General features: G+C 45.7%; 1 protein-coding gene across 1 annotated transcript; it reads left to right on the forward strand.

Annotated features, from left to right (window-relative positions):
• The first annotated feature begins 4573 nt into the window (after window positions 1–4573).
• On the forward strand, window positions 4574–23556 carry LOC144159546 (uncharacterized). Its single transcript, XM_077691110.1, has 3 exons — window positions 4574–5227; window positions 16951–17128; window positions 19533–23556. The coding sequence occupies exons 1-3, from the start codon at window positions 5042–5044 to the stop codon at window positions 20231–20233; spliced, it is 1065 nt and encodes a 354-aa protein (XP_077547236.1). The 5' UTR covers window positions 4574–5041; the 3' UTR covers window positions 20234–23556.
• The last annotated feature ends 7 nt before the right edge of the window (window positions 23557–23563 follow it).

Below are 23563 nucleotides of genomic sequence, written 5' to 3' on the forward strand. Positions count from 1 at the left end.
CTCTTTTTGATCCGTAATATATGCGAAGGGGGGCAGAAAATAGTCGCTGCTTTTCTGTCAGTCATGCGATTTGTTTTTCTTAGAAAACACTTATAGCCTTCAAAGTAGCTCGTCTAGAATGCTTTGCACCACCGAAGATGCTGTTAGTAACAGTAGGGTAGATATTCTACTGGAATGCTTTCAGCTCGTACGTTATGCTCCTGTGAATGTTACCCACAGTACCAAAATCAATTCATTCTTGAATTCTTGTTTGAGCCGCTGGATCTAAAATGAAGTAACACAAGAAGTATACAACACGAGCGCGCTGTTGTATACTTCATACGTCTTTTTGCGCTTTAAATGATGAATCCTGTCCAACTAGCTTATCTTTCCGTTGTTTTAAAATAAAGTCAAGGGGATCGAGATCCGGTTGGTAGGGGCCTTAAGAAACCACTACACTGCCTTCTACAGCCTAAAATCAACAACGACGGAAATTACTGCGCAACTATAATTCCCACTGTCCCGTGTTTTTGAGGTTGCAGGCCTTTCTGCATTATGCTGGTCCTCCACTCCGTCTCGGGCCTCTAAAATGTCTGCTTTCCTCTGAAGACTTGAACCCTTGGGAGTTAAACCTGTTCATACAGTCTTTGTAACTTTGTCAAAGAAGCAGCGTCGTAAAGTTTTACGCAATATTTCAATTCAACCTTGCTCTAAGTTTCGACGGTATTTTTCATAATGCCACACAAACTTGACTTCAGCAGACGCTCTCAACAATCTGTTTGGCACTGCATACACTTTAAACTACAACTCAGGCAATGACAAAAGTGCCCCAAATTACCCCTTAAGGCGGCACTAAGCACCGCTGTTGGTTCCCGCGAAGTGTTGGCAGAGTGATTACTTATGTGCCATGCTTCGTATGTTGGGAACTCAATCATGATGTCTGAAAGTAAGCCGGTGTACATGCTTACAATTAGTGTGATATATGCCTTAACACTTTCTCATCAGTTTTTTGCCTCTGCGCCAATAATTTCCACATTTTTTTGCAGTTTCTCTGTGCACGCAGCAGAGAAAATGGATTCGTAAGAATGAATGAAACATTGAAAAATATTCCCAACTTTTCCTTCAACGTAAAATCTGGTGAAGCTTAATGTTACCTTCACCTTTTGACTGCTTGCAATTTTGGAGCTCTATTGCCAACGTGATCTAATGAATATTGTCCTTATTTTGGGGGTGTGTGGCTTCCACTATAACTCAAGTACTGAATTACGGTTCACCTTTGCTGCCAGATGTTCTGGGCTTTGCTCCATCACTAAAACCTTCAGAGTTTTTTCTACTCCCCCCAGGGGCGTCATTTTGCAAAAAAAAAAAAAACATAAAAACTAGCGTCGGCGTTGTACAGGAGTAAAGAATGGCGATAAAAGAGGTTGATGAGTAGAAAGGGTCGAATTAGGAGGACGGGGTGAGAAAAGGGAATTCTGTTCGTGAACACAGGAATGATCTTTGTCGCAAAAAAACCGAAATTCCTCCGGACGCGCAGTCACCACCGTAGCAGTCGCAGTGATCGCTCGTAATCTTTTTATTTCTCTTCCACAAAACATGCAGCGACCACGGTCGAAAATGCTAGCGGGCACACAGTGCGTATACCCCACAAGGTCTTATTCGTTACGTCTGGGGTAGGAAGAGGCACGTTATGTTTCATTATGTAACTATTTTTATGTCTTTTTCAAAATAACGGAACAAGCAGAGTCTAAGCTTTGTTAAATTTTGCACGGTGCACATATAACATCCATAAAAAGCTCTTTGAGTTGTATTTCGCACTAACGCATTGTACCTTCTTTTCACTGCAGCCTTTGCCACAGTATTGGATTTTTTATTTTCTATCTGTAATAGGAGGTCCCCCTCCAGCCTCGGGCTCTGGGACCTCCTTCTGTATATTTTGTTATGTAAATATATTTTTTTGGCAAATAAATTTCTTCTTATTCTTCTCTTCTTCTTCTTCGTTCGATATTTCCTATTTCGCTGTTGTTAGACATGGGTTGTTGCGAGTGTGCATCCTCCGATTGGGATGACGTGCTAAAAGGCAATGTATATATCTATATTAGTGTCAACACGTAACCTAACTGCTGTAGTTATGCTGCTGCGGTTTTGTTCTTGTGTTCTTGCCTTCTTTTCACTTGTATTATGCCTTCAATGGGCTACAGACTGGTTACATTCGCTTGTATCCTTTGTGAGGATCGATGGGACGGGAAGCCTATTTCCAGTTTTTGCGGACTCATTGTTTCCTCGCAGCGAGAATCATTTCTTTGTAAATTGGCCGCAACTTTCGCTCGCTTAGAACTTTCACCCTTTTATGACGAGAGAACATCTGATCCCCGGTAAACAATAGCTTGAGCTCATGTGTGGAAGTGGCAGGCCATGTGGACGCAGCGTTCTCTACACTATGCGTTCTCTACACGTAAATCTCGGTCCCGTGAGGCAAAACGAACGCACGTTGTTGTCAATGGAGGGTCAATGAGCGTTGCGTAGTTACATATGGCCCTACCACCTTCCTTCAAATGTGGTCGTTCATTTGCAGGTGTTCCAAGTTCAGGACTGTGGCATCCGTGGTCCACGTGGGCCCAAAGAAATCTTCTAACTACTTACCTCAATCGTTCACTCACATTTCCGGCACCTCTTTGCTATCTCTGCGTTTTTTGGCATTTCTTTGCTGCTCATACATTTGACGGTATTTTACTGTGTGCATGACTTGTCCTATCCACCTTCTCTTGTTTGGCAGGGCTCTCGTGTAGTTATACAACTAATTGCAAGAAAAATTCAGACAAAAAATGGAGACCAGTGGACGACATCAGCACTCGGCGTCTCAATCGCTATTTTCGCGGGATATTTTTCTTGGTAAAATGACAAGAATGACCACATTAACAATCATATAAATTTAATGATTTAGGAATTGACCCTAAGAAGCCTCTGGTCCTCCTTCGTGAACTGTATACGTTGCGCGACGGAACGTCCGCAGCCGTGCTATTTGTTGTCTCACGTGCTCAAATTGTTCGCGAAGTAAATAAGAAGAAAACAGTTGCTTTGAGTTGGGGTCGGAAGGCAGAACGGAAACTGCAAAGACAATGCGTCCATTGCCCCCCTATCTGTAGAGGAAAATACTGCTTTGTTTCGTCGTAGACAAAGTCGAAGATCAGGACAAAAACCCCCGCGAAAAGGCAGTGCATAGTCCTTGCGTACGTGGGATTGAACTTAAAACAGCTGTTATTACAAAGGAAACCCACAGAAGTCACTGAAAATCAAAGAAAAAAAAATCTTTTGTATCACGTGTCGTGTGCGCCGATGGTACGGAAGAGTGCTGCTTTTGTCAGCCGAAAACATGAATTTCCCGCTGAGGACGAACATTTCCTGAATAGCCGTAACCTCAATGGCATCATTGCTCTAAATCCACAAACTGCCGACGAGCCAGTGATGCTTTCTGGAAGCACTTCGGCCACTATTGTTACTGAAAAGTCTGCTGTTATCACAACAGCGCCAAATATTTTCAGGAATAATAAATAAATGTGCGACAGGTGACAGGAGCTATATGCGTTAGAGGTGGAGAACCAAATGTCAGCAGCACTGTATGGTATACAGAGGCCTCCATTGCTGAACCCACCATTACAAGCAGTACGAATCGCAAGATTTCTTAAATTAGGAGTTTTTTTAACATTTCGTTCTACAGGTCGCTTTGTGACAGTTCTGGCAATTAGTAACGGCATCATCTCAAGGTTATAAAGAAATTTGAGGTCATCACTCGGTAATTCCATCTATAGGGTGCATGAAAAGCAGTTGCACAATCCGGTCGCGTACATCATTTTCATAAATTTACTTTCATCCTCGTATATCAGGTAATAACATTGTAAATGACGCATTAATTTTCAGGGCAACCAATGCGTCAGAAAGATGATCGCGGTGGTTCATTTTGATCACTCTGACGTACTTTCGTTAATGCGGCTGACAGGACGAGTGGCGCCGACTAGTTTCGTTTTCAAAACAAAGACTGAACTGGGCGCCTACATCACGTGCATATTTCACTGCGCTAAAGGAATGTTACAACTTTTTAACGCGAACGTGTTTACAGATTTTTATTACCATCTTGCTTGTTATTTTCTGTAACTACCGCCACCCGAATTTTCAGGAGCAGAGCAGTTTCCAATATAACGCGCCTTGTGCGCACAATAGACAATGCTTGCATGTGGTCACAGCAGGCAAGGCCGCGTCGTAGGCCCGTTTTTTATACTTGCAAAACATATTTATACTTTTTCTGGATTAGCTTGCAGTCACAGTGAATCGTAGATCTTTATGCGATCAGAGAAAAAGGAACGGTTCGCGTCTGGGAACAATATGCTGGCTATAGCTTAGTTTTTTCTTTGTGCTTCTTTTCGCCTAGGTTCGTTTAAACACAAAGGACCTACCTTTTTCAAGCTCATGCTCGTGACGTAGTCAGCCACGCAAAATGCTCCGCTTGCGTCGCTTCGCGGACTGCACCGCGAGCACTTGTCCGTTTCGGAATATTCTCTTTTCACGAACAACGCCAGGATGAGCCGGGAATGTGTGCAGATCCTATTGCGTCCGGACAAGCTCCTGAGTGACCTCTAAGCTGGCTGACGGTTTGACAACAGCTGAGCCATGACAAGATGTATTGAAACTGAAGCAGTGCCGAGCTTTTCAAGTAACCATTGTCTTTCAGTGCCCCGGGGCTCTTGGTGATCCGACGAAGAGTGGGGGGAGGCAATACTGCGGTGAACGAAGTTGCTTAACGACGAGGCAGAAGGCTAATCTGGAAGACACCTTTCCTAACTAATTGGAAAACGCGCGCATTTTCAAACGTGCCCCGCAAGAACTAGGCACACAAACCAAGCTCTTCATTTACTGCGGAGTCATCAGGACGCCAGGACTACTGTTGATGGACGGCAGTCTTCAAGCGTCAAAGTGCTAAGCATTCATTTCGGTGGAACTTAAAATATTAGTTATGCGTTAAGAGCTTCTCGTGGACTTCTCTCGCTTTGTGCTTACTCAAAAAAATATGGCGATGGGCGTGGCCACGCTTCTTCGAGTGTCTCTTTTAATGGTTACCTGTGCGGTGTGGGTCATAGCGGAAGCGCCGGCAGAGGAGGACGTCATACCGGAGTGGTTGTTCGCTAATTCCGGCGAAGATGAAGAGGAGGCCACCAATATATTGATATCCACTCCAAAGCCGAAGCCTGGATGGGTGAGTATTGTTTTGCTTTATGTGCGTTGCTGTTACGACACAGGTTTAGGTAGGTGAATGTCACGTTAAAAAAAAAGCCTGCCTACAGTGCTACCTGTCGTACGCATGTCCAGTCTTTGTCAAAATTTTCTAGGTGACGCGAAACGTTTGTGGCCCTTAAAGACTTCAAAGCATAACATTAACATTTAAATGTGACCAAAATGTTTTGAGACCGTAAGAAAAAAGGTGTTTTATCTAGCTTTCGGCACAAAACGTTTCAATCTCGCCAGACAGGTAAACTTCCGTTTTGAAATTTGCGACCTATGCACTTTCGGCATGGCAGAGAAAATTTTGACAAAGATGCACGCCCCACTTGCATGGTGAGTGGGTGGGGCTGAGGGAACACTATATCGTAACAAGCTAGACACTGTCCCGCTCTTCAAGCTCTGTCATTTGACCTATATGCTTACCTTACCTTAGCCCCGATTTTCAAATAGCGGTAATGTCAGTGCAAGCGCCACTTACGCGAGTTACAAAACATTAACAAATTGCTTTATTCGGTGTAAGTTCCCAAAACTTCAGCCATGTTCTTAGGACTTTATGGCCCCTGTTGCTAGTATTGTTTGAGAAAAAACGGTAAAAAATGATGGTGTTTAACGCGCCGAAGTTGCACTTGGTCTAAAGCAGAAGCCCCATATGAGGAGCGGCGTAGTGGAGGGCTCAGCATTAATTTTGACCAATTGGGGATCTTTAATGTGAACCGAAATCTTGACACACGGGTGTTCTGCTTATCTCTTCCGTCTGAAAAGATCTGCCAAGACCCCCCACTCTTGTCTCAATTCCCCTCTTCCTTCCTTCCTCGTTCTTTCTTTTTTATGTGTGTGTGTGTGAGTGTGTGTTAACGCTTGCACTAGGCGTCCGTAATTAACTCTGGTCTCCCCTACCCTTTTCTCCTAACCAGTCAATGCTTAAGAAACGAGCAGGAAACGAGCCCCTCTTAGTCCCTCATTTTCTTGCTTTCCCGTGGTGACTTCAATGCCAGGCAACGCCTTCCTCTTATCCTATAGCCTGGCCTGCCTTGATTACGCCCCCCTCTCCTCTCTGTTCCCCGGCACCACCCAGCCCAGAACGCCCCTTGCGTTCTGGGGCTTCACACACTTCGTGTTGCGTAGAGCGTACGTTTTTCTTGATACATCTTCTTGCCCCGCCCACAACTGAAATGTATTTGAACTGAAATCTGCACTATTTGTATCTTTGAAAAAGACTGGTCCCCGGTCGAAACTTTAGAATAGATGTTATGTTTTTCAGTTTGACTTCTCTATCGTACAGCTAACCTCATAGCCAGGAACCTTTTCTCTTAAATATATATATATATATATATATATATATATAATATATATAAAGATAAGTCGGCAGTCTACAACGCCAAAGGAGGCATAGGGGTGTGGTTAGGCTCTTTTTTTTTAGTACGGTTAATGAAGTCAATATTTTTTTTTAATATACGGAAGAAGGAAAGAAAGAAAAACACGCGCCCAGAGTGGGGACCGAACCCACGCCTTTCGATTAGATCTCGAATGCCTTACCAATTCGGCTATCTGGGCGACTGTGTTCTCCTTCACTTTCTGGGCTATTTATATTTACTAGAAGTGTATCTGACGCTTGAGCGTGGTAGCCAGCGCCACTCAGACTACACGGGGAGCAGGGGACCTTCTTTTCAACCCCCGGGGCGTGACTAGAACGTCTACAGCCTGTCATGAGCGGGTAACTGGCGGGAAGCCCTCTTATGCTACCTAGGCATCAAGGCTGCCAGAATCGAGACCCTCGCTAGGCTTTCGCAGAATAATATAGTAAGGAAATGAGGGGCTCGTTGGGGAAATACAGAAAGATAAGTCGGCATTCTACAACGCCAAAGGAGGCATAGGGGTGTGGTTAGGCTCTTTTTTTTTAGTACGGTTAATGAAGTTAATATTTTTTTTAAAATATACGGAAGAAAGAAAGAATATATATATATATATATATATATATATATATATATATATATATATAACACAGAAATAAGGGTTGGCAGTCGAGAAAACCTCGGAAAGCAAAGGGGAGGATGTGGTAGATCATTGAAACAGATTAAGAATTTGGAAAGAAAGAAAGAAAGTGAAGAAAAAATGCCCGCCAGGTGGGATCCGAACCCACGACCTCCAGAATACCGGTCTGGTGCGATAACCACTACGCTACCGGCGGGGCGATTTTCCCATTCACTTTCTGGGGTATTTATGTTAGGTATGTTTGTTTCCTGTGCTTGGGGGTGGTAGCCAGCGCCATTCGGACTAATCGGGGTGAAGGGGACCTTCTTTTTAACCCCCGGGTCGTGACTCGAGTGTCTACGACATGTCCAGAGTGGTCGACCAGCTTTGAACCCTCTTAAGCTCCCTTTGGCAACAAGACTGCCAGAACAGAGGCCCTCGCTATGCATGTAGCGAATCAGAATAGGAAATGAGGGGCTCGTTGAAAATAACACAGAAATAAGGGTTGGCAGTCGAGAAAACCTCGGAAAGCAAAGGGGAGGATGTGGTAGATCATTGAAACAGATTAAGAATTTGGAAAGAAAGAAAGAAAGTGAAGAAAAAATGCCCGCCAGGTGGGATCCGAACCCACGACCTCCAGAATACCGGTCTGGTGCGATAACCACTACGCTACCGGCGGGGCGATTTTCCCATTCACTTTCTGGGGTATTTATGTTAGGTATGTTTGTTTCCTGTGCTTGGGGGTGGTAGCCAGCGCCATTCGGACTAATCGGGGTGAAGGGGACCTTCTTTTTAACCCCCGGGTCGTGACTCGAGTGTCTACGACATGTCCAGAGTGGTCGACCAGCTTTGAACCCTCTTAAGCTCCTTTTGGCAACAAGACTGCCAGAACAGAGGCCCTCGCTATGCATGTAGCGAATCAGAATAGGAAATGAGGGGCTCGTTGAAAATAACACAGAAATAAGGGTTGGCAGTCGAGAAAACCTCGGAAAGCAAAGGGGAGGATGTGGTAGATCATTGAAACAGATTAAGAATTTGGAAAGAAAGAAAGAAAGTGAAGAAAAAATGCCCGCCAGGTGGGATCCGAACCCACGACCTCCAGAATACCGGTCTGGTGCGATAACCACTACGCTACCGGCGGGGCGATTTTCCCATTCACTTTCTGGGGTATTTATGTTAGGTATGTTTGTTTCCTGTGCTTGGGGGTGGTAGCCAGCGCCATTCGGACTAATCGGGGTGAAGGGGACCTTCTTTTTAACCCCCGGGTCGTGACTCGAGTGTCTACGACATGTCCAGAGTGGTCGACCAGCTTTGAACCCTCTTAAGCTCCCTTTGGCAACAAGGCTGCCAGAACAGAGGCCCTCGCTATGCATGTAGCGAATCAGAATAGGAAATGAGGGGCTCGTTGAAAATAACACAGAAATAAGGGTTGGCAGTCGAGAAAACCTCGGAAAGCAAAGGGGAGGATGTGGTAGATCATTGAAACAGATTAAGAATTTGGAAAGAAAGAAAGAAAGTGAAGAAAAAATGCCCGCCAGGTGGGATCCGAACCCACGACCTCCAGAATACCGGTCTGGTGCGATAACCACTACGCTACCGGCGGGGCGATTTTCCCATTCACTTTCTGGGGTATTTATGTTAGGTATGTTTGTTTCCTGTGCTTGGGGGTGGTAGCCAGCGCCATTCGGACTAATCGGGGTGAAGGGGACCTTCTTTTTAACCCCCGGGTCGTGACTCGAGTGTCTACGACATGTCCAGAGTGGTCGACCAGCTTTGAACCCTCTTAAGCTCCCTTTGGCAACAAGACTGCCAGAACAGAGGCCCTCGCTATGCATGTAGCGAATCAGAATAGGAAATGAGGGGCTCGTTGAAAATAACACAGAAATAAGGGTTGGCAGTCGAGAAAACCTCGGAAAGCAAAGGGGAGGATGTGGTAGATCATTGAAACAGATTAAGAATTTGGAAAGAAAGAAAGAAAGTGAAGAAAAAATGCCCGCCAGGTGGGATCCGAACCCACGACCTCCAGAATACCGGTCTGGTGCGATAACCACTACGCTACCGGCGGGGCGATTTTCCCATTCACTTTCTGGGGTATTTATGTTAGGTATGTTTGTTTCCTGTGCTTGGGGGTGGTAGCCAGCGCCATTCGGACTAATCGGGGTGAAGGGGACCTTCTTTTTAACCCCCGGGTCGTGACTCGAGTGTCTACGACATGTCCAGAGTGGTCGACCAGCTTTGAACCCTCTTAAGCTCCTTTTGGCAACAAGACTGCCAGAACAGAGGCCCTCGCTATGCATGTAGCGAATCAGAATAGGAAATGAGGGGCTCGTTGAAAATAACACAGAAATAAGGGTTGGCAGTCGAGAAAACCTCGGAAAGCAAAGGGGAGGATGTGGTAGATCATTGAAACAGATTAAGAATTTGGAAAGAAAGAAAGAAAGTGAAGAAAAAATGCCCGCCAGGTGGGATCCGAACCCACGACCTCCAGAATACCGGTCTGGTGCGATAACCACTACGCTACCGGCGGGGCGATTTTCCCATTCACTTTCTGGGGTATTTATGTTAGGTATGTTTGTTTCCTGTGCTTGGGGGTGGTAGCCAGCGCCATTCGGACTAATCGGGGTGAAGGGGACCTTCTTTTTAACCCCCGGGTCGTGACTCGAGTGTCTACGACATGTCCAGAGTGGTCGACCAGCTTTGAACCCTCTTAAGCTCCCTTTGGCAACAAGGCTGCCAGAACAGAGGCCCTCGCTATGCATGTAGCGAATCAGAATAGGAAATGAGGGGCTCGTTGAAAATAACACAGAAATAAGGGTTGGCAGTCGAGAAAACCTCGGAAAGCAAAGGGGAGGATGTGGTAGATCATTGAAACAGATTAAGAATTTGGAAAGAAAGAAAGAAAGTGAAGAAAAAATGCCCGCCAGGTGGGATCCGAACCCACGACCTCCAGAATACCGGTCTGGTGCGATAACCACTACGCTACCGGCGGGGCGATTTTCCCATTCACTTTCTGGGGTATTTATGTTAGGTATGTTTGTTTCCTGTGCTTGGGGGTGGTAGCCAGCGCCATTCGGACTAATCGGGGTGAAGGGGACCTTCTTTTTAACCCCCGGGTCGTGACTCGAGTGTCTACGACATGTCCAGAGTGGTCGACCAGCTTTGAACCCTCTTAAGCTCCCTTTGGCAACAAGACTGCCAGAACAGAGGCCCTCGCTATGCATGTAGCGAATCAGAATAGGAAATGAGGGGCTCGTTGAAAATAACACAGAAATAAGGGTTGGCAGTCGAGAAAACCTCGGAAAGCAAAGGGGAGGATGTGGTAGATCATTGAAACAGATTAAGAATTTGGAAAGAAAGAACATACCTAACATAAATACCTAACACCTAAATACAAACATACCTAACATAAATACCCCAGAAAGTGAATGGGAAAATCGCCCCGCCGGTAGCGTAGTGGTTATCGCACCAGACCGGTATTCTGGAGGTCGTGGGTTCGGATCCCACCTGGCGGGCATTTTTTCTTCACTTTCTTTCTTTCTTTCCAAATTCTTAATCTGTTTCAATGATCTACCACATCCTCCCCTTTGCTTTCCGAGGTTTTCTCGACTGCCAACCCTTATTTCTGTGTTATTTTCAACGAGCCCCTCATTTCCTATTCTGATTCGCTACATGCATAGCGAGGGCCTCTGTTCTGGCAGTCTTGTTGCCAAAGGGAGCTTAAGAGGGTTCAAAGCTGGTCGACCACTCTGGACATGTCGTAGACACTCGAGTCACGACCCGGGGGTTAAAAAGAAGGTCCCCTTCACCCCGATTAGTCCGAATGGCGCTGGCTACCACCCCCAAGCACAGGAAACAAACATACCTAACATAAATACCCCAGAAAGTGAATGGGAAAATCGCCCCGCCGGTAGCGTAGTGGTTATCGCACCAGACCGGTATTCTGGAGGTCGTGGGTTCGGATCCCACCTGGCGGGCATTTTTTCTTCACTTTCTTTCTTTCTTTCCAAATTCTTAATCTGTTTCAATGATCTACCACATCCTCCCCTTTGCTTTCCGAGGTTTTCTCGACTGCCAACCCTTATTTCTGTGTTATTTTCAACGAGCCCCTCATTTCCTATTCTGATTCGCTATATATATATATATATATATATATATATATATATATATATATATATATATATATATATAGATATATATATATATATATATATATATATATATGTTGGGCCACAGAGTTACTGTTCACGGGCAGCCGCTTTTCTGATGAAGGCGAAACGCAGTGTCTAGAGTGCCGACCGCCGGCACTCTAGCTGATCGTTGCAGGCATGGCTAGAGTGCCGTCCAACGACATTCGAATGTTTAACACTAGGCTAGCAGCTGCCGAAGAGTCCGTCGTTGTAGTGTTGAAGATCCGTCTTACCTTATTGATCCCAGAGTCGGTCGTTCGAGACCGCCTCTTGCCTGGGTTGTTATTTTTTTCATTATTTAATTGAAGTGTAATTTTTGTGCCTCACGTTATTTTTGGTGTTTGAAATGATTTCTTTGTGTGCGTTAGGTTAGCTTATGTTATGTTTAGGTTAGGTGGCCTAGCTTTACGTTATCTAGAGCGATGTACTGCCGGACGCGCCAATTTCGTCATAAAACGGCGGTGGATGTCGATATAGTGGAGTGCTTATAAAACCGTTGGATGGCACCCTAGACACGGCCAAGGCAAAAAACGAAAACACCCGTCTGCTCCAGATTTCGGCGCACGTTAAAGATTTCCAGGTGCTCCAAATTAATCTGGAGCCCTCCACTACAGCGCGCCTCATTGCCTGTGTAGCGTCGGCGCGTTAAACCTCATAATCAACAGCCGCAAGGGATTGGTGTATATATTGTAGGTTTGTCTGAGCCTGTATGTGTGCGTCCGTTTGCGTTCATGCAAGGGTGTGTGCGTGTGTGTACATACATGCTTGCATATGAGCACACGTGTGCTGCGTGCATGTGCATGCGTGCACGTGTTTTGTGTAAGAGAGAGAGAGAGAGAGAGAGAGAGAGAGAGAGAGAGAGAGAGAGAGAGAGAGAGAGAGAGAGAGAGAGAGAGAGAGAGAGAGAGAGAGAGAGAGAGAGAGCTCGTTAATTTAAAGTGGAAGGGTCAGCCGTGCTAGCGTCAGAGCTGGGGTGAATGTGGGAAGTTGTGGAGACAACCGTGAGACGGAAAAGAAATACAATATCAAGAACGAGACCCAATGAAATGCTAGAAACAAAACTTCAAGGCAAAAGTCTTGACAGAAACGTTTACTGAAAACAAAGAAAACCGTGCATTGAAAGCAGACAGTGGCAAACCAATCAAAAGAAAAAGATATGTACATGACAACGCGAAATGGTATAGATATATCTAGGCATGAGCATGGTTTAATATTTATAGGATATTTTCCCAGTACAGAGTCCCACAGGAAACGCAGCGAAATGGTCGTCCCTAAGGAAGCGTCGTCACTGTTGGCCCACGGTACAAGAAAGTGACACAATTGAAACCTGCCTCCACGTTGTACACGAGACACAGAGCTAGCTGCTGTTGCTCCCGCATCGGCAACTCTGGAGCAGATGCATAATAAGTGTTCGGTAGTCTCGTGAGCAGTAGTCATCGGGTACAGCGGGGAATCCTGCGAGTGTATTCTACACTAGAAATTCGAAATATACACCACGTTGAAACGCAGACGCTGCAGCACTCCTTAAATCCGTTCTTGAGGCCACACGGGAAAGACGTAATTCACAATGAGGCGCAACATTACGTGGAGGTAAATATCTGCGGTGAAGGTCCAGCCACTTCGACACTTTCTCCCTTTATCCAGTTAAAGAGATAAGGATATTAACGTCCGTCTCGAGATTCGTGTATGTGTGTGCGTTGCGCGTGGGTTGTTTGTGGGTTTGTGTGCTGTTGGGGATGTGTTGTGTTGTTGTTGATGGTGTATATTTTGTGTATGTTTTCGTATGCGTTGTGCGTGAGTGCGTGTGCGTGTGCGTTGGTTAGTGTCGTGCTAATGTGCATGCGTGTTTTTTACGTGTGCGTGCGTTTCGCGTATAGCGTGCATGCGCGTGCGCGCGTGTGTGTGTGCGTGCGTGTGTGTGTGTGTGCGTGCGTGCGTGCGTGTGTGCGTGTGTACGTGCGTGTGTCTGTGTGCGTGTGTGTAATGGATGGGCTCTAAGGGATAATGCAGTCTAGTATAGTTCAATCGCGAATAATAAACTAGATAGCCCAAGAGTTATGTATCGCTTATCTGCCACAGAAGACCTCATAGCGAATTAAAGTAATGCATTTCGCTTTTTTAGCATGCATCTCGCGTGTGTTTGACACTGAAGAGCCCGTATTAAAAACCCGTTTCACGTAAGCTCATTTGTAAAATGAAACCAAGAAGGAGTCGTTCCGCGTCTTCGCTTTGGGTGTAAATGCTATTTATTTGTCGTCTCGTTTATATTTTGGCGCTCACGGTATGCGTGAGCGTGTGTCTGCACGTGCGTGGGTTCATGCGCACTTGTGCATGCATGTCTGTGTCGGTTTGAATGCGTACACGTGCGTCCTGTGCACGTGTGTGCATGCGCAACCGTGTGCGTGTTCTGGCGTGTGCATGTGAAGGAATTCGTCCACTGAAGACGACTCCGTTACTGCAAGGTGATGCATTTAGCAGGCGACGAGCGAACCTTCCGATTTGCTGCTGCTGTTGTTTCCTCACATATGGCACTAATGAACGTGGAGGATTTGACAATAAACGAGGTAGCTTGTATAGCTAATACGCCCATCTCATAATGCTAGAAAATGAGTGTATACTTGAAGTGAAGAAACAACCACGCAATTACACAATACAATTGGATAAACATTTTATAATGATGTCACTGGTTCGAAGCATAGACATGAAACAAGATTTTGTATTAGCTTACAAATTAAACTCTTGGTCTCCGAAATGTACGCATGAATGACTGCAATCAGCCCTCTCTGAGAGCTGCCTGGGGTCAGGCAGGTCACAGTTTTTAGACCACAATAGTGTCGTCGTTCCCCAGTTTGTCGATCCAAAACATGCGGGATTCTACGTAAGAATGTAGCAGAAAGAGGCATATTTTGTATTTTTTAACAGTATGCGCCATTACCTACGTTACGGAATAGAAATACCGACACCGCAGTGCTGCCCAGCAATGTAGAATAGAATATGAATGCCTCATGCATCAATTCATCATACCGAGATTTTGTACACTACACTTTTATGGGGATTGTTACAGTGTGTATTCTTGTGCGTTTTGTAGGCACTGTAAAACAGCCTGCTCTGCGTGCATGGTCGTGTGTAACTTAAAAGAATATTCGGCTTGCAAATACACGTAACTCCAGTAGACCAGCAATTTATACATCAACTTGCTCAGACTATTCAAACGTAACTATATACTTGTGGTTTTACTATTTGTATTGTGTACTACCCTGGCCCGGAGTAGGGGTGAGGCTGGAAAACAGTAGGAACGCAGTCTTTCGTCGATTCCTTCAGATTTTCAAACTTCTCTCAGAAGGATCTAAAATACGAACAGCTAAGACTGATATCCCTCACAGATCTAGCATTTCCCCACAGATAGTCCGGGCATTCGTTGGAGCTGTTACCTAAGAGTAACATAAATTATCCAACTACTCCATCAAAAAGGCGATAAAGGCAAGCTCCTTTCTTCATTTAGCGCTTTTCAATTGCAATTATTACGGCGAGAAACATAACTTTACATTACGCAGTCATGTGGCAATACGCGCGTTTTTATTTATTGGGACTTGGGCCCCTCGCCACATCTTTTCCAATACAAACACTTGTTGGTGGCAAATAGACCACATCTTTTTATTTGGCTGCTACGTATATGACCACCTATTGCGCAACCAAAGGCGTATAAGGTCAAACCTAGCCATGTTTTCCGAGCTGTTCCCGAATACCACGCCGAACCGGTGGCGGATCCGCTGCCTCCTAAAATAGCATCATTAAGCTTAAAAAAATTCCCCGCATTTCCCCGAGGGGAAGAATGTGAAAGTGCGAATGCACGAGTTGAATTTGCGCGGTTCGGTAATGTTCGCGAAAGAGAGATCACACACACACACACAACTACAAAGAAAGAAAGATGCATTTATTCACAGACACCTATTTGTGTCGTCGTCGTACTTGATTGCTAGAGCGGATCTCAGCTTTGAAATTTCGTGTCAGTACTCCTTTAAGCGGGTGCATTAGCCCTTCTCACGCCCGATTCTTGGCATATCCCCCACGTGGGTATGTGCCATGTCAGCGGCCAGGCAGCGCGCGCCCATCTCCCCCCGTTGCCAAGGAAGACGAGGAGATTCCTGGCCAATCCTCCACGTGGGTATGTGCCATGTCAGCGGCCAGGCAGCGCGCGCCCATCTCCTCCCGTTGCCAAGGAAGACGAGGAGCGCGCGCACCCGCAGCTGTTGCTATGCGGACGGCGGCGGACGCTTCAGGCTCGCTTAAGAAGTGCATTCGCACTTAAAAGCGCGTCGTCCCCTTTATCCTACTGTATCCATACTACGTGGTATCCGCCCCGGATGCCCCCCACTTCCTTCCAGGGTTCACGTACACTGAATCTGGAGATGAGCTATATTCACGGACATCCCAAACGTTTTGCCTGGTGGAAGTTTGTTGTATCATAGCGGCATGTCCTCTACAGCCGGCAACAAGTGGGTTCTGGTATTTAGAGCACTATGGTGGACGCAGTGACGAACGATAGGTTCAAAAACTAAACCTTCTGTATGTACCGCCCTAGACCAAGAAACACGAACAGGAAATTATGAACTTGAACACACATAGCGCAATTTCTTCCTGTACAAGTGAAATAGTCGCATGACTTCTTTACAAGTTAGAAAGATTGAAAATTTGCCTTTCGAAATATACCATTAGTGAGGTATTATTTTATCTCAACCATCAATATTTTTTTTTTATTTTGCGTGTTCTGGTTCACATTTTCATGTTCTCCTTTCATGTTTCTATGATTGCACACGTGCATGGCAACTTCTGCATTGCCTCAAGTTGGCCAACGGGCAGCACACATGAAATTGTACTTAAGGACGATCGTATTTCTTGGGCCACTTGAACGCATAAATTTTGGTCTGTCCCTCTTTGCAACCGCCCGGCCAAACATAAACAGGCGTTGACCAAGACGTCTATATACCCACAACCACTCTGAAGCATCTAGATCTGGTGGCAGTGTTCATACTTGTCCACATTGTTGAGCAAAAACGAAACATTACGCAGATCTCAGGCAAAAAATCAGTATATAGATAATATGTGGAGTGTTCCATTATTAAAAAATACACGGGTACTCGATTTTTGCCACAGCAGAAGAAAATCTACATCCACTGTAAAAAAAAATCACGCCGTCGCCTGCTGTCACCCGTGACACGATATCTCCTGGGGGCATTCCAAGTTGTTCAACAGCAATGAAAAATTCCAGTAGATGGCGCTGGACAGCATGTGAAGAAGAGCCTCATAGTGGGGCAGTGGAACGAGGTAAATTTGAATTGATTTACGAGCCAGGGGCGCGAGACGACTATCGTCTCGATACGACATTTACAACGAAGTGAGCAGATGCGCGGCGAATTTTTTGCTGCATTTTTGTATGTGATTAGTGAGATTCGAATTAGTGTGCTTTTCTAACTGAATTTTATAAAGAATTCGCAGCCTTTGTGATTCTGGGATCTTTAGAAAGTATTTGTGACTGCAGGTGAAGGGTGGAACCAGCTGCCTGAACACCGACGAGTGCGGCCAAGGCAAGTGCTGCCTGCGACGCTACAAGAGTCCGCGGCGGCGGTGCAGGCGGTTACAACGCGTCGGAGAGCCGTGCACCGAAGAGCAGATGATGGGAGGATACTACTATGGCCACTGCCCCTGCAACAAGAACGGTTTGTTGTGAAAATGCGTCACTTGCTTAGATGTAGCGCTGACACTAGTATCACTAGATAAGGGAGCAGAGTACCGCCCCTGAGGCACACACGTTAGCAGCAGAGTTACTGGATATAGACAGTTGCGAAACTCCCCATAGGCCCCATGTATCTAAAGCCGGTCTTCGGTTGCCCCCCTGCGCCGGGGCAAGCACGGGGCAAGTTGACTAGCCTGTCGTCTGTCGGCAGGACGTTGAAGCAGCACTCAAGTGCTTGCGGCTGCTGCCGTAAGTCACAAAAAGAAAAGCCGCAAAAACACGAGTAAATTTTACGTAATTATTGTGTTTTAATTTAAAAAGCCATCTTTATTTTACAGAAGAATTTTGAATAATAATAATTTAGCGAAGTTCCGTTTTTATCTCCTAGGTGCCGCGCGCGTCGACTTGCCCCTTAGCTTCCACGGAGTGGGGGGGCTAGCGCCGCCCGGATTCTGAAGTGGAGTTTCGCAACTGTCTATATTGAGTAACTCTGGTTAGCAGTAGCGGCCATTTTGGTGTTTATCAATGTTGCGAGATTGCCGCATCTACGGCCTCGCCGCTAATTTCGACCGCATCGTTTGTTAGCAACACCGCTGAAGATGCAGCAAAATGGCATCTTGGCACATACTTCTGCTGCTGAAATGCTGTACCACGCGTTATCTTTGATTCGCGTTCGGAACGACGTCAGTCACGCGCAGCCGCACAGCAGGGGGGACAAGCTAAGTCTATTAGTGTTGACTGGCTGAAACGCATAAACAACAAAATGGCGGCGCCCATGAGTAATCGCAGTGTAACCAAATGTCACGTGATGCCAACGAGCAAATGATCATGGCGGCGGCACAGAAAAATAGGAGAAAAGAGTTCCGATACAATGTAACCTTATCTAGTGACACTAGGTGACACTATACACAGCGCACGACCTCACCGCACAAAAAATCTGGAGCCACGTATATTGCTCACTGCACAGGCGCATCCTCATACACTTTGGCACAATGTTCGCTGACTTATTTATGTATAATTTATGTATAGTGTACGCCTTTTCGAGGCTCACACATTGGTGGACATGGGCATATGCGGCCATGCGTAAAGTAAAAAATTACGCACACATCGCTCACAATACCACGATTATTCGTCGATTGAGGGGAGCACTAGGTTTACCTGCATTATTTAAATGGTGGCACCACTCTTAACTCCGTTAGGTGTATATTGATTCATCATATTTTTGTGTCATAGGTCATCACAACAAGTAAGTGCATATATGACAAGATAGTTCGCTGGAAGAAAAGCGCAAAAACAGTTGGGTATACTACGTACTGGAAAGCATTATTTACTGCTTTGTAGATAAATTTCAGCCGTAATAATGGTCTTATCTCCACATCTGTATGACGAAAACATCAAGAAAACTTTACTCAACATGTGTGAAAGCCAGCTATTCGCGGCTTGCAGGGCTATTATCGTCGCTGACAGGAGACCCTTACTCCCTGTTTTCCTTAGACATCTGTGCATTAATCATACAAAGGTTGAATTCAGCTTTTAATTGTTCCGGAACCAATCTTCGCATTCATCCGAATGCATTTCAAGTGAAATAACACCTGCGACATTTAAATGTGTAGGGTTATCGCCAGCTTATTACACCCGGTTAAGCACAGCCTATTCAACGCTTTTATGACGTCCTTTCGTATCGTAGGAAAGTGTGGTGCAGGCTTTGTCTTTTTGTGATACACTCTTGTCTGCCTCGGCGTTTGAGATGGCTGGTCGTAAAAAGCAGTGTTGTCCATCTGAACCATGCTCCATTGCTACCAGTAACGCGTCGTCTAGCACACGCTTTGTACATGGGGACCTCTACTTTTTTTGGGGTGAAGAACCACGCGCCTCTAGCCAGCACAGGAAGCCTTTAACAGGAAAAAAAGTCAGGATTTTGGGCCTGTGTGCAGCAGCGTGGATATCTTTGGCCTGAGTATCAAAAAATGAAATGGGCTTGCCTGTACTAAAGATAGGATCCACAACCTTCGAAGCGGAACTCAACTCCTTTTCTCCTCAAGTATTTTTTTTCTGACAGTATTAGTTCAAAGAAGGTAATGACCACTGCATTGCACATGCTTCATAAATGTTGAATTTTTTTTGTTTTACCCACCGAAGCTGACTATGAGGCGTGCCACAGTGAAGGGCTAACTACGAACTTAGACCCCCTGGAGGCATTGTGCCTAAGACGTTTTCACACTGTTATCGGCAGATAATCCGATAAAGATATGGACTAGCCCAACAACCATCTTATCTGCTAAAGACAGTAAACATGCCGCACCTGTCGTTATTCGCTGTTTAGAACACATGCTTGAGAATTCCCAATTAAGCTAATTTGCGTCGCAATATTTTTCTATTTTATTCAGGAGTCTGCACGTACACGGCGAAGGGACTGAGATGTGTTCGAAAAAAGAAGGAACAGAAGCCAGAACAACCGCCGCCACAGGTTCCGACACAGTCTCCTTCACTGCCCCCCAGATTGCCGCCAAAGCAAGAAAGCCAGGAGAGCGAGGAAGTGCAAGGAAAACGTCCTGGCCAAGCCAAACCATCTGAAGGAGAAAACGAACTTCCAGAGCTTGCTTTTGAAAATTTGAGAGGTCCCGGTGAAAATAACGCTATTTCTCCCTTCCTTCCCTCACGTACCGGGAATCGCCCTACCAGTCCCTCGACGAAACCAGATGCTAGTTCTCTCCTAGGCCTTGGTCAAGGAGGTAACGAGATAACTCCTGAGGGTGGCACGCCTACCCAAGGCGGTATCGGCGTGCCAGAACAGCTTGCGCATGCACCGAATACGCCTCAGGGCAGTAATCCATTGCCTTCCATAAACAGGGCATCCGTGCCTTCCTCTGCTTCATCCCCTGCTATTCCTGGCAACTTCTTGCAACCTGGCAACCCTCCTCAGTCACACTTGCCGCAAGTTCCAGACCAACAACCCTTACCGACCCCTCCTTCTCCACTACCTACCCAAACTGACAACGGTCTTCCCCCAATTGCAGAAGAAGGACCCCCTCCACCTCCTCTTCCCCCGTCACCCCTTGAAGCAGGTCTTCCTACCGCTTCAAAATAAGGTCCACAGCCTGTCCTTTACCATCCGCCGCCTACTACACCTGGTACCCTCAAATCAGAAACCAGTGGCACAGCAAGGGCCTCAGCCTCCTCTTTACTCTGTACTGCCTACTACAAGTGGCAATAGTCGTTTCCTGCGCTTATATCTTCAAAAGGGACAAGGTTTATGCGTGTTGGTACATTATTTTCACAAAGAATACCCAGCGCAGAAAAGACAAAGGGCAAGACAAAGACGTAGCGCTCGTCCCATTTTCGCCTTGTCCTTCGTCATTTCTGCACTACGTGAAAACCATTTATCATAGAGCCTGCCTTTTCCGGCCTCCCCCTTTTGCCTAACCTCCACTTGGATTTCTGAAGACGAGCAGGCAGAAGCTGAGTGCAGGGGGAGGACAGCCACTTATCCTGCGGCTTCAACAACTCGTTGGCCACTAGGAAGTGTTTTCTGTCAACTCTGTGTGGTAACCGCCATGCTAGAGCTCCTCCTGCCTCGCTCGTTTTAATTGCGCTCTAAGTGTAAATGCCTAGCTGTATAGGCATTTCTCCTAAGCCTATTTCCCAGGCTGCATGCAGCAGGGCCAAAGCTAGACGGAATCCCGAGGCGCCTACACCCGCAGATTGGTGGAACGGATATCGTCTTCCAAAGAGCCAGCACCCATTGTCGCTTTCGTTTGGCCGGGTTCTGTAAATTGCCACGGTGAATTACGCGCGCCCATTGGGTGGATTGTTTGAGAGCCGCATAGGCTCCGAAGTAATGCACGCAGTGTGTGAAATGGTATATAGATGCAGGGCTTGCGCCTTTAGAGGCACTCGTATTTCTTCACGTCTTTCTTCCGCCGCTATGTGACTGCTGGTCATTACCCGTTGAAAACAATGACGACAGTAACGAGTGTAATCGAATTAAGGACGGAAAGTTGGACTAGTTGGTTAGACGATAATGGGTACATTTACTAGTGCAAAAGACGCACCACACGTTTAAGAAAAACACAGGGTGAGCGCTAGCGTTTGTCCTGGGTTTTTTAGTCATGTGGTCCGTCTTTTGCGCTAGTAAAATGTACCCATTAGAGTGTAATCGGCTCATAATTAGTATTGTTGCCTGCTTTGATCGCGCTGTCACAACACTTCAACGAGACTGTTTACCACATGTTAGCACGGATTTGAAGTCTTCAAAAGTAGTTCTTTTTTTTCTCACATACGGAGTTATCCCGTCAGAATTTGCTATTTTAGGAAGTGAAGGTGCGTAAAGGAGCGAAGAGACTCCGCATGGTTTAGCGCAAGCTTTAAAATTTTTGACGCGGATGGTGTTTTTGCGCACTTTTCACACAAATCAAAGAAATTGCTTTTCGCCTGCTTGGACAGTAAAGCAAACCGTATTTATAGTATGTAGTAGTTGGTAGTCATATTTAAACTGACCAACAGTTTATGTGAAAAACATGGTCCGCACTTCGGGCATTTCGTTTTTTGAATTCTGTGTGTAATAACCAAAAAAGAAGTACCAAATTTTGAATACAACTTCATGCTGCTGAAAAATAGGTGGGCCGCTAAGGACAATATTAAACGTCATAATAAATTCGGTAGTAGAAAAAGCGTACTTGAAACTGTCGTTTGAATTTATAGTTAAAAGGCTGCAAATTAAACTTGTCGGGGCTACGAGAAAACACGCATACACATAGGCAGATAAAAACAGAAACGTCATTGTGTAATAAATTATACATTGATTGACTGAATGGCTGATTGATTTTTGATTGATTGATTGACTGGAGTACCATTGTTCGCCATCAACTTGAGTATTGATTCACGTTGAGTGAGCGCTGAGTGGTGAACGCGAGAGAAACCGGGGAACGGGAAGTTAATTTATGTGGGACAGTGCATCGGAAGCCATCTGGGATGCGCTGAAGTGCATTTAGTCTTTATTTAAGCAGTTCAGCTGGGGAAACAATAAAGATAAACCAACTGTAGTCACCCCTGAAAGCGAGCACCATTCCATGACTGGTTGACGAAGTTAATCACCAGCTGGCTTCACCCAGAAATAGTTCTGGATGGTAAACCCGACTTGCACACACATTACACGGCATATGCAGGAAAGATAGCGTCTAATACTCCCCGCAATGCCTTCTTCGGCTATACCGAAAAGGTAACAAACTTCCGCGGTTTCTCATGCAGTGGCTAAAGCGTTGTAGAGCTAGACACACTGTGGAAATGGGCGGCTACCATTCAAGGCACCGCCGACCATTTCCCAATGGAAGGCTGAAAACAAAAAAAAATTAAAGCCGTTCCACTAAATGTGAAAGCTGCCGGAAGTGCAGAGCAGTGATTCTCCATAATACGCTGCAGCGCCGTTATCCACTCACTGCTGCCACTCAATGCATTTCAAATTTCCGCCATTCGCAGTGCTCGCACGACCCCTGCCTGAAACTGCGCAAGAGGGAGTTCTGCACGTTTTTCGCTTGCTTTAATTTGGTATTCTGGAAGTGTTTTGCGTGATTTCGAGTGCGTAATTTTTTCTTGTGCGGCTGGAGCCTTTCTGCGTCATTTCGAACGCGCCATTTCCCTCTTTAGCGGCCGTTTTTTTTCTTACTGTCACAAAAACAAGCCCAACGAGCGTTCCCAACTAAATGAACGCGGGGTGTGTCGGTTATATAAACAGATTTCGCCTGAAATGTACCTACAGTTTTCTTTGCGCTAAGTAACGGGGAGATGTATTACAAGCACCAGCGGTTCGTGAGGTTTGAATGGTTGTGACTATTTAAACCACGAGGTTTTCGAAGCCTCAGTGTGAATCCTGACACCGGTACAGAAGGCCCTACTTGGGTGCGTTATCTCGCTGCGCCGCCTGATTCCGGCAGTCGCATGGACAGTTAGCGAGCTGAGACGACAAGACGAGCCCATTAAGTGCTCTGAACTTAAGACGCCGCCGTGTACAGGTATCTGCGCGTGTTAAACCCGCGTAGTCTAAATTAAGTATAGGTGCTTACAGCTTGTGTGAAGTATGGAGTTGTGAAGAATAGCTTCAGTAGTTTACAACAAAATTATGACTTTTTAAACCTGGCATTTCGAGCTATCTCTGGTTTACGTATGGACTGAACGAAGGTTCGCTTTAATTTTTTTGCAATGTATTAAGTTTACTTTGTTTGAAGGTCAGTGGATTGAAAAGTGAGCTAAAGACACGTAGCTCGTACTATTGAAACACCATATGTTCGCATCTGAAAATTCGAAGCGCAAACAGAATTATCAAAAGTTGCCATAACGATGCAGTATATGGCATGTTTGCAAATTTTACTTAGAAAGGAAAGTAGATGTAATCAGTTGTAAGGGAAAAACATTCCAACTGTTT

This window comes from Haemaphysalis longicornis, unplaced genomic scaffold (genome assembly GCF_048455015.1).
Source record: "Haemaphysalis longicornis isolate Haplotype H1 unplaced genomic scaffold, Haemaphysalis longicornis Haplotype H1 scaffold_10, whole genome shotgun sequence".
NCBI lineage: Eukaryota > Metazoa > Arthropoda > Arachnida > Ixodida > Ixodidae > Haemaphysalis > Haemaphysalis longicornis.

Coding starts and splice junctions, on each gene's coding strand:
- LOC144159546 (XM_077691110.1), top strand. CDS start 5,042: ATGGCGATGGGCGTGGCCACGCTTCTTCGAGTGTCTCTTTTAATGGTT. Junction 5,228..16,950: donor CAAAGCCGAAGCCTGGATGG/GTGAGTATTGTT, acceptor TTGTGACTGCAG/GTGAAGGGTGGAACCAGCTG. Junction 17,129..19,532: donor CTGCCCCTGCAACAAGAACG/GTTTGTTGTGAA, acceptor TATTTTATTCAG/GAGTCTGCACGTACACGGCG.